A 12159-nucleotide genomic window follows, 5' to 3' on the forward strand; every position below is an offset into this window, starting at 1 on the left:
CAAAAAATTTAAAAAATATTTTGGAAATATTTAATTTTTTTTCTAATTTTACTGTAAAATATTTTATTTTACTTAAAATTAGGAAAATTGGTGTAAAATATTTTATTTTTTCTTTTTATTTTTTTCAATTTAAATCATAGGAAATTATATAAATCAACTAAAAATCCATAAAAATCTTAGAAATTGTATTTTTCCACTTTTAAACTCATTTTCTTCATTCAAAGCTTGAGAAAATTGTGAAATTAAATTTCTGTCTTTTTATGGATCGACCCTTTACTTGCCCTATATTAATTATAGAGTATTTGAGTGGAAATTTTCATAAATATTTTTGGTTAAGTCTGAATTAAAACAACGACATAAAACCCCTAAATTTGGACTTATCAATGGGCCCATAGGGTCACACACAAACGGTACTTTGGACCTCAGAAGATATACTTAAGTTTGGATACATCTAGGTGGATACATCTAGAGGGTGCACACAACAGCAACTCGACTTGTCTCACTCAAGGATCAAAGAAATCACGATTGTGATACGTGCCGAGGTTATTCATTTCTTGATTTTTTGATGTCGTTACGATTTCATTCAAGTCTTCTGTTGTGAATCGTTTCATGTTTCTTTTAAGATGAAACTAGAATTTCATTAAAAAGATGTTTCTGCTCATCCCCTACTTTAATGTTATGTTATGCAAAAAACCCTAAATTCTTGCATGGTACCCAATGCATGAACGTGAGGGAAATAAAGTAAAACTTCAATAATTTGAGTTGTTTTCAACTTCAGTATTTCCTATGGTGAACTAGTTGTATTGTCTATGCTTGTACAATAAAACTAAAAAATATCAAACAAAATATGTTCATCATTACTTTATCCCTGGTTAAAATCTGTGGATCGCATGAATGAGAAACAGTCACAATTTATTATACCATCATTCTTGTCTAAACTTAGATGACAATGCCCTTGTTTTTCATATCTTCATTAAGAGCAGGTCTACTGAGTGTGATTAATCACATCCATTTGTAATCAATCAACTTGTTTGTTGACACCAACAATGTCATCCAATATTTGTCTTCAAATGACTGGACCCACCATCTTGATCAATTGTTGCTAATCATGAAAATACCAAAATAAGAAAATAAAAAGGATGAGAATAGGGATCTTCTATTAGAATCTTGAATGATAAAGATTATTACACGTCATTTTTAAGTCACTCAATTATGATGTTGGCTTTGGGCCAAGAAGGCTCGAAACCCATACTATTTTTTTCCCTTGTTTCTTACGGTTACGCTGGTTTTCTTCTCTCCCTCAGCACAGTCAACGACGTACCTCTACAGTGTTGATAGGTTAATCACATGTTCAAAATAATATTATAAGTTTATTCAATAAAATTTATAAAGACCCTTGATCAAAGAAAATACAGTTAATACCAAGAGTCATCTCTGTAGGGAACGGTGTTTATGAATTAAGTCGTGGTTAAAAATATGAGAGAAATATTTATAAAATAAGAGGTAAAGGAACGTTAATTTTTTTAATAATATTTATGTCAATTGAACTGAAGTTCCAATGAAAAAATTATAATATGAAGAAACAATTTTGGATATCTGATTATGGATTCTGAGGAATCAGATGAACTATTTAACGTTTTTACTAATTAATACAATGAGACTGTACAAAAAAGTTCATGAGAGATACATAATTTCTCCCTCCTAATTAAAATTTTGAGTTGATCTTTATGCCATGAAATACTTCTTAAAATATTATAGAGAGAGAGAGAGAGAAAGAGAGAGAGAAAGAGAGAGAGAAACCCTAATCTTGATCGCTGAAAGCCGCCATCATGGCCGTTTTTTCCAGAGCTTTGACTGCCACCACCTGTCGGTTCCCTACCGCATGCCGGTTCCATGCCCATGGTCGAGGCCACCCGCAACCTCCCATGGCCGCCCAAGCGTCCACTACGGCTGCCCGCCCAGTCTCGCGGCCGTCGGCACCACCTAGCCGCCGTCGCTACTCCCGCGGTTGCACGCGCAATCTTGCGGCCGTCGGTGCTGCCTAGTAGCCGTCGCTTCTCCCGCGGCCACCCGCAGCAGCCTGAGGATACCCTCCCACATCCTGCGGCCTCCCGGGGATGCACCACACCTCCCTTGCGTCTACGCGACGCCTCCTACAGCCACCGGGCGGCTGCCGCCTTCGCGGCCGCCACGCCTTCCGCAGCCACTGTTCCACCCTCTATGGCTGTCGCGCGGCCTCGCGAGCTGCCCCGCTTCCTCCTATGGCTTCTCTGTGTCCTCCCGCGGTCAGCGCAGCCGCCATCGTAGCCACGATTGTCGGCACCGCAGCCACGATCACTCGCGCCACGCTGTTGTCGCCGAGCCGCCTTTACGACCGCCGCCCCTCTACCGCAGCGCCATGTTGCTCTGCACTATAGTGCCTGACTGCCGCCGCGCCATCGAGTCATGTCGTCACCATGCCACCTAGTCATGCCACCTCCGCGTCACCGAAGTCCTACCGACGCGCGCCATAGAGCCCTAATACCGGTGTGGCGTCGCACCTACCACCTTCGTGCACCGCACCACTACACCAAGCGGTGCGGTGCTGCATCGCTAGCGCCTGCCACCAGTCGTGCACGCTATATGCCCTACCACGCCGCTACGCCGCGCATCGCTGCGCCTTGCCGCTGTGTTTTGCTGACCTTGCCGCCATGCCCTACTATTGCTGCACTCTATCGCCACACTCGCCATCATGTTGACTACCGTGTTCGTCGCCATACTCGCCACCATGCCCACTACTACCGCTCACCATGCCCGATTGCTCGTCGGTGCCCACTGCCGTCGCTTGCACCGCCTCAGCAATGCCCGGGCCGCTGCTCATCTACGCTCGCTATCAGTTGTCATGGCCAGGACACACACCTGGTCACCCACCAGACCTCTTATGGCTGATAGAGACATGATACCCAAAACGAATCTGGTACACTAAATCTTCTTTCCTTTACGCTTTCAGTTATTTCCTCCAATATCTCCCTAGCGTGTCTCCACCGACAAGGTTAGGTTATTGATAGATAGGACTACATCAGTGGGAATAGGTTTGGTTGGTGCTTCGAACGGTGCATGCATGAGCAGAAATAGTCATACTCTCACCATCCGCCCTCTACCCGTCGTCCGAGACATCGGGAGCCTAGTGGCATTTCCAGCTTGATAACACCCTAAATTCAGTCTTTATTTCATGCTATTAGCACAATTTTATGCATTTAAAGAGCTTAAAGTGGGGTTGTTATCATGTATTTACATAAAAATACTGTTTTCAAAATGATTCCTGATTTTTTCCTAATTTTCTGTGATTTCTATGACATTTAAGGGATTTATTTAAGCTCAAAATAATTATTTTCTAGTGAAGATGGCAAGTTTAATATTTAATTTCCATATTTATTAATACGAGGATGAATCAGTGAATTTTCTAGAATTTTTTAGGATGTTATTGGATTTTTCTGAGATTTATTTGAGGAAGAAATACATTTTTATTAAGAAAAAAAGATATATTTATAAGGAAAAAAGGAGTATTAAGATAATTTTCGAACTTCGAAGGGCTTTTTGTAAATTTTCGTTGCAATGATACACTCAAAACAACTCTCGGTCGTGGTTGCAAGCGTAAAGATGTCATTTAAAATGTTCCAGGGTTTTATTGCAATTATTTAACATTTGTTTTAAGTTTTTTAGGAGAAACCAGAGGAGAGAGAGTGCGCTGAGGACATATACATGATTATCTGTGGGCGGCGTCAAGCAGAAATTCCAATTTTTAAAGAAGACTTTATTACAAAAGTGCTAGAGAGATTTTCGGGCGACTGACGTGGCTTCATCACTGCTGTGGATTAGCATCTGACAGCGCCTGATGAGGGTCAGCGCCGGGAGGTAAGTTCACCGCCTGCACGGCGCGTACAACACGCACACACGAGCGGTGACGTGGCGCTTGCGGATTCGTCCGCGCTGCAAGAAACGCATGCGAAGGTGCATGGTTATTTGTACCACCTTGACTTTCCTAAACATTTCTTTTGATTTTATTTTTGATTTCCTAAACATTTGTGCATGGTTATTTGTACGTGGCACGCGCAGATTCCACCCACCATTTGAAGTCCAAGCGTCCTCCGCCAATGAAAATCGACACGTAATTGCGTGTCTCAAAAGAAAATAATTATATAAATGGATTTAAATCAAATGGTTAAAATTGGTTTAAATTCATTTATTAATAACTTTTGATCCTGAAGTCCGATTGAGATGAATTTTTTATGGATTTGCTCGTCTTAATCCCCTCTTTCTATCTGCATGGTCGGATCTTCAGATCAAACCTACATTGATATATAAAGATTAATTACTGAACGGGGGTAAAATGGTGATTTTCACCATGTAACCTAAGTATAAAAGCTAAATTTCAAGAGGGGGAGCTCATTCTTGATGGTGCTCTATCACAGCTTCAAGACAGAGAGGAGCTCCAGCTTGCATCAACCTATCTGGTACCTTTTTCTTCTTTGTATTTGAACCTTTAGTGTATTTTGGATGATATTTTAGTTAAATTTCTTCTTCGTTCTTCTTGATCTTCGTCTGAAATTCTAAATTGCTAAGCTTGATCGAAATGTACAACCCCTTACTGAGATTGAGAGGAGAAATTGAGAGATTTACCTAGCTGTTCCAAGTGCACATTAAAAAACTATCAAAAAATACTTCAATTCCTAGGAGATTAAATTTCCCTTTTTTATCTAATAGTGTAGTTATTTCTGAATTATCAAACCTACAAAACCAACCAAATCAATTCAAAAATTCCCTCTCAACCTCTCTAATTGACCCCTTTGGCCCTTCTCTTTGGATCAAAGAAGCCAATTTAGAGCTCCCTATTTCTTCTATTCATCCCATCTCTTCTTCCCCCCTTTCTAAATTTGTCATCTTATTAGGGTGATTTGATCTTCATTGAAGATCAAATTAACTCTAATTAGGGGTTCAAATTATTCAAGAAGAACATTAGTTGGATTCCTTACTAGCTTCCCTTGGACGACACTCGTACTTATCACTACACATCTTAAGTAGAGTTTTTTATAAATTTTATTGTATAAGCTAAAATTTACAACGACAAGGGATTAAATTTGGCAAAATTGACCCCTATTTTTGGCTTATAACAGGTCACTCTTACCATAGCCTAGTGGTCTTTGGGTGTCAGTAAATGCCAGATTTATACGCTTTCAGTGATTTTATCGTTGCATCATCACTTGCATTCCGTCCACATTAGTCGTCTCCACTACATGACATGACTGCCCTCGCCCTCTCTGTGTGGAACACGAGCCATTCGTTCCCGGCATCCATTGTGTTACATCAATTAATTCAAGTCATGATACCATAAGTAGTCTTTTGATTTGAGACACCAAAGATGTCTTCTAGATGGACACTTATACTTTGAGAATTGCCGACTAATTCCTATTGGAGGAATTCTAAAATGTCTTTGCTAGAGTGCAATAAGAAAATAAAAAATATGATTGAGTGGTCAAAATGGTATTGTTGGCCCTTGGTATAAGAGTAGACAGATCAAGGAAGAAGATGTGATGAAGCCCTTGGCCAATGTAGTAGAATATCATAGAAGAATTCACTAACGATATCCAAACACATCAGTATTAATTCTGATGACAAAATGTAACTGCATTCTAAGTTGCTAAAGGAGTGTCAAGGAGATATGGACTTTAGGTACTTGGTTGTTGAAGGATGGGCCGCGCGACTGGCGCATTGCATGGAGCACTAGAGGTGAGAGCGTTGGCCCTCTCGCCTGACCGATGCACCTGCCACACACCTCAACGATGACACCTGTTGATGGCAGGAAGAGCTCCGGACACTCTATGCACCATCATTGTTGCAGGGGACCCTGCACAACACCTGCACGAGCGACCTTCTCTTAGCACCTCCTAGGTACACTCATGTATTTTTTATTTTCCTGCACCATGGCCGTGGACAAGTAGGATCCGAGTATAACTTGGACATTTATGCTCACTCCATGCCTATAAACGTTGGTAAACAATCCACTTCATATATAAAATCCCCCTGGGTGGCATCCACGGCACAGATGGATCGGTCTACAAACACAACCGTAGGGTTGGAAGTACCTGACACCGTGTATTTTGCCAATAAAAAATCTAGTATCTCTTATTTCCAAGATCTCTCATCTTAACCACTTTCTTTATCATTACTTTATTCTAAATATCAATCTTAATCACAAAACCTTCTGTGTGGTTTGACCCTTACTCACCAATTTACATCAGTAATAAGTGAATTAGGGTTAATTATAAATTTTTTGCATGTCTCAAAATTACACATTTGCTAGGTTAACCACCTAAATTTTGACTTATCGGTAACATTTCACCAAAAAATACAGTATCAGTCTGATTCAAAATAAGACTCTTACTATTTTAACCAAGTCTCCAACTGTACATTCAAGGTTACAGTTCTGCATTTTGATAAATATGACCTGAGTTAATTGCAAGAAGAGTTGGACATATGACTGGTTTGGGCCTCCCATTTATCTAGTCAGAAACCAAAGACCATATTGCACTTTTCAGTGAGAGACGAAGAAAAAGATGGCCATGTTCACGTAGAGCTGTGCCCTCACCTCTTGGGTTGGCAGGGGGAAATGTTTCTATGGTGAGGATGAGTTTCATCTGCGGGTGATTTGAAAATTAGATAGAAAATGGTTAGTTTAAAGGAATCACTAATTTGACTGAAAAAGTCAAACTGAGACAACTTTGAAAGTTCACTTTGACTCATCTGATCATCCTCTTCCTCTCTTTGCTTCCTTGGTCATCTACTTGAGTTCTGAAAGAATTAAACTCGACAGACTTGAAAATTTTCAAATGGTTTTCCAGGTATGAATAAAGAATGTAATTAATCATAAAACAATGTAACGATTGAGAAGCAGTGGAGTGTCATGGTATTGGTGAAAATATCATAAAATAACAATAAAATGCATCATAATCATGAGAATTTGGCATTAAAAGTGGTGAATGGTGGTATAAATAAATGTATGAGATGCACCTCATGAGTTGGTGACACAAGGATAATGATCGTTAGAAAACAGAAAAACATGTAGACATGTGGCATTGGGATGCTTTGCCATGTTACACCTTAATTATGTAATATTTTTTAAATTTTCATCTCTTTATGTGAAAGGACACAAATTGACTCCTGAGCCAATGATTGTGGATGACACATAAACACAAGCCAACGATTAAATGGGATATTTCATGATTTTTAAGGTTGTAAAACCATTAATGGATAAATATGAAGTGATTCCGACTGGGAGAGAGATAATATCTGATCAAATGAATGACTATAATTGCTCCAACTTTAAAGCTTTATGTCTGAAAATCTAGAAGGCCAATTGAACTGAAAATTTCAGGGCAGCTTTGCCCTTCTTTTGTCCTTCCATCTATTCCATTGAATATATAAATTGAGGTGTTGACTAATGTAAAATCATCTTTAAACCTGCATCCTACATTTGCCAAAATTTTGAAAGACAGCAAGTTTTAAGGATCCATCTAGCTTTTTCTTTGCGTGGTGGGTGATTGAGGAGCAAGAAAAAAGTGGAGAAGCTAACATGCAGTTGCAAATTACCATGGTCCTGTCTGAACTTCAGGAGCTAGGGCAAAACGTATAGCCTTACATTGTTCCATACTCGGCATCATTATTAAATTATATCTATATCACACAATTACTATTTCATGTCATATCACTATCAACCTTCATCTTCTCCTTGTAACCCTCATCGTTACTTAACTTCATCATCCCATTATGAGAAAACTCTCATCACATTCTCATCCACTTATATCTTTACACCTACATGAACCTCTATGTTTACCTCGTCACATTGTCGTATTATTTTTGCTTCATCGTCCATCACTCTTTTCTATTATCTCCCTCAAAAGAAATATTTAATTCAGGATAGTCAACAAATATCATATATTATCTTAAATTCAAAAGCCAGAAATGACGAAAAATTAAAACCTGAATTAATGTGCTTATCAGGGAGTTGAATGGCTATGTTCAAGTAGTAGTGTAATATGGATGCATGATCTTAGCATGAGGTTTCCTATTATACCCACTAGGTGTTCTTAGTTCACCTTAAGGAAACACCCTAATTCCATTTACCTAAGCACTGTTCAAATAGAGCTTTCAACACAAAGAATGTTCTTTTCACTAGACCGCAAAACATATGAACATATTTCTTTACCGTGTAACTAAAATAAGATAACAGTTTCCTTGAATTTAAGATAAAATTCCTTGAATTTACTATTATGTTTCTGCCCATCCCCGACTTTTTGTGCTATCCAAAAAAACCTGCTTAATTCCTGTATGTTTCCCAATGCATGCACGGCAAGGGAAATAAAGTAAAAAACTTCAGTAATTTGAGTTGTTCACAACTTTAGTATTTTTATGGTGAACCAGTTGCATTGTTTATGCTTGTATCGAAGAAAATATGTTCATCATTATTTTATCCGCAATTAAATTCAGTGGGTTGCATGAATGAGAAATAATCACAATTTATTACACTACCACTCTTGTCTAAACCTAGATGACAATGCCCTTGTTTGTCATATTTTCGGTAAGAAGGAGTCTAATGACTGTGGTTAAATCACATCCATTTAAATTTTGTCAACCTTTTTGTTGACGTCAACATTGTCATCCAATTGTTGTCTTCAAATGACTGGACCCTATCACCCAGATCAGCTATCCCCCTATCATGAAACTACAAAAGTAAGATTACAGAAACGATGAGATTAGGGTTCTTCTATTAGAATACTGAATGCTCAAGATATTAAATGACATATCAAAGTCACTCTATCATGATGTTAGCTCTGAACTACATAGGCTAGGAGCCCGATCTATTTTTTCCCCTTGTTTCTCAAGGTCACGACTCGTTTTCTTGTTGCCATTAGCGTGGTCAACGATGTACCTCTATAGTGCAAAGAGGTTAACCCCATGTTGAAAAAAAAATATAAAAGGTATTTATTCAATAAGTTTGGACCATCTCTTTTGGATCTCTATGACAGCATCCCACACTAACGCACGTGTTTTGTTAGTGTATTTACTCTATGAAATAATGGGAGATAGGCCCAGCTCCTTGGGTTTCCTCCAACAGGAGCTGCCTGAAACACTCAAAATCAAGATTTTAATTCATTGTTGTTGTCTTACGAGTATAAACAATAAAATTTGTAAAACCCTTACAGAAAATAAAGTTAGTTAATAACAATACTCATCTCAGCAGGGAACTGTGATTATGATGAAATATATTCTTATAGAATATTAATTTTTTACTACAGGTATTATGATTGTTTTAATTTTTAACGATATTTAAGTTAATTATATTGATGTTATAATGAAAAAATTATGAAGTGAATAAAGAATTTTGGATTTCTGATTATGGAATCTGGGGAATCAGATGAACTATTTAACGTTCTTACAAATTAATAGAATGACACTCTACTTAAAAGTTCATAACAGATACATAATATTTCTCTCCCAATTAAAATTTTAAGTTGATCGTTGTGCCATGAAATATTTCTTAAAATAATTACATATATTTTTTAAAAATCTTACGATCACGTAATAGCATAAAACTTATTCTGCGAGGTCTGATACTGACCTAAATCTCCATAGAATCTGAAATTCTTTAAAAAAGTACTGTACTAATCTGATTAAAAACAACTTACTGCGTTGACTGAAGGGCCAAGGTCCTGTCAACATATAGATCCTGAAATCTGATGAATAAGATACTAGTACACAAATAAGTCAGGATAAATAATATACTACCATAACTGTAATTTAAATTTACGATGCGCAGTACTGGAATCTGTATTTTATCTCCGTGCTTATCGAAATATATTTAAAATAGTGCACAACCTAGGTCTGTTTTGTATCCATAATTAATTCAAAGAAATACATTATCGTTCTCACGAAACAGAATCAACTAATTTCGTTGACCAAAAATTCGAACTGTCCAGTCAGGGTTTTAGATCTGCATTCCGATAAATGCGATTCGGAATAGTCTACAACCTAGATCTGCATTCGCAAGGTTTGTTACGACTTACGAGATTGCCGCCAGAAGAGTCGGACGCCCGACTGATCCGGGGCCTCCCGTCTATAAACAAGGGCACCGGCGACCATCTTTCTGCATTTTGCAGTGAGAGAAGAAGAAGAAGAAGAAGAAGAAGAAGAAGAAGAAGAGGAAGAAGATGGACATGGCGACACAGAGCTGCGCCTCGCTTCTCGGGTTAGCGGGAGGCAACGTCTCTACGGCGATGGCGAGTTTCATCTGCGGGCGATTCGACAACATCTCCGCCCAGTTGGAGGCGGTGGCGGCCCAACTGACGGACGCGGGGTCGGCCGTGGACACCACGTTCCTGCTCTTCTCCGCCTACCTCGTCTTCGCCATGCAACTCGGCTTCGGCATGCTCTGCGCGGGCTCCGTGCGCGCCAAGAACACGATGAACATCCTGCTCACCAACCTGCTCGACGCCGCGGCGGGCGGCATCTTCTACTATCTCTTCGGCTTCGCGCTGGCCTTCGGGGCGCCCTCCAACGCCTTCATCGGGAGGCACTTCTTCGGGCTGAACCAAGTGCCCCTCCCCGGCTTCGACTACTCCTTCTTCCTCTTTCAGTGGGCCTTCGCCATCGCCGCCGCGGGCATAACCTCGGGCTCCATCGCCGAGCGCACCCAGTTCGCCGCCTACCTCGTCTACTCCTCCTTCCTCACCGGCTTCGTCTACCCCGTCGCGTCCCACTGGTTCTGGTCCGCCGACGGCTGGGCCAGCCCCGCCCGGCCCTCCGGCCTCCTCTTCGGCAGCGGCGCCATCGACTTCGCCGGGTCCGGCGTGGTGCACATGGTGGGCGGCGTGGCCGGCTTCTGGGGTGCGCTCATCGTCGGCCCCCGCCTCGACCGGTTCGGCCGCCCGGGCCGCCCCGGCCCGCCGCGCGGCCACAGCGCGTCGCTGGTCGTGCTCGGCACCCTCCTCCTCTGGTTCGGCTGGTACGGCTTCAACCCGGGCTCCTTCCTCACCATCCTCAAGTCCTACGGCCCCGCCGGCTCCATCCACGGGCAGTGGTCCGCCGTGGGCCGGACCGCCGTCACCACCACGCTCGCCGGCTGCGCCGCCGCGCTGACCGCGCTCTTCGGCCAGCGGGTCCTCGTCGGCCACTGGAGCGTGTCCCACGTCTGCAACGGCCTCCTCGCCGGGTTCGCCGCCATCACCGCCGGCTGCTCCGTGGTCGAGCCGTGGGCCGCCATCATCTGCGGCGTCGTCGCCGCGGCCGTGCTCATGGCGTGCAACAAGCTGGCCGACCGGTTCAAGTTCGACGACCCGCTCGAGGCGGCGCAGCTCCACGGCGGGTGCGGCGCTTGGGGCCTGCTCTTCACCGGCCTTTTCGCCGAGGAGAGGTACGTGAACGAGGTCTACCCGGGAGCGCCGGCCCGGCCCTTCGGGCTCTTCATGGGCGGCGGGACGGGGCTGCTGGCCGCCCAGGTCGTGCAGATACTCGCCATCGCCGGGTGGGTCACCGCCACCATGGCCCCGCTCTTCCTCCTCTTACGCAGGTTCGGGCTTCTTCGGATCTCCGCCGACGAGGAGATGGCCGGGATGGACCTCATCAGCCATGGAGGCTTCGCCTACGCCAACGACGATGCCGACGACTCCCCGGGCCACCCCCAAAACAAGATAACCGACGCCCCTTCGAGGCCCCCCCGCAGAGGCCAAGTCTACAGCCTCACATTCTAGGAGTCCATCCAGCATTGTTTCCGTCACCCATCGTTCAATCTCTCGTTGTAAATGCTCCCAGCATTGTTTTCTTTATTTTAGACCGTAGTAAATCTTTTTCTAAACGTTTAGTGGTTCGTTTTTTGCTTCCCGCGTGTCACCCACTTCTAAAGTCTTTGTTTTGTTTCGTGACGAATGAATATGAACCGGGCCTTAATTAGTTCAGTCCAACAAGCCAAATCGTGACAGGGGTGAGCAAAGTCCGAACATGTCGACGGTGACAATCCAATTCCAACCGACGAATCAAAACAATCTTATAAATCTAGATATTGATTTGTTAATAATCATGGGATGATAACACAATGAGAGCTTTTTTTAATCTCCCTGCTCCTCGCTG

At 42.2% G+C, this 12159-nt stretch overlaps 1 protein-coding gene across 1 annotated transcript; it reads left to right on the top strand.

Annotated features, from left to right (window-relative positions):
- Positions 1-10243: 10243 nt before the first annotated feature.
- Positions 10244-11893, top strand: LOC144700199 (ammonium transporter 1 member 2-like). Its single transcript, XM_078571636.1, has one exon. The coding sequence runs from the start codon at positions 10245-10247 to the stop codon at positions 11781-11783; it is 1539 nt and encodes a 512-aa protein (XP_078427762.1). The 5' UTR covers position 10244; the 3' UTR covers positions 11784-11893.
- Positions 11894-12159: the final 266 nt, after the last annotated feature.

The sequence above is a fragment of the Wolffia australiana genome, chromosome 2, assembly GCF_029677425.1.
Source record: "Wolffia australiana isolate 7733 chromosome 2, ASM2967742v1".
NCBI lineage: Eukaryota > Viridiplantae > Streptophyta > Magnoliopsida > Alismatales > Araceae > Wolffia > Wolffia australiana.

Coding starts and splice junctions, on each gene's coding strand:
- LOC144700199 (XM_078571636.1), top strand. CDS start 10,245: ATGGACATGGCGACACAGAGCTGCGCCTCGCTTCTCGGGTTAGCGGGA.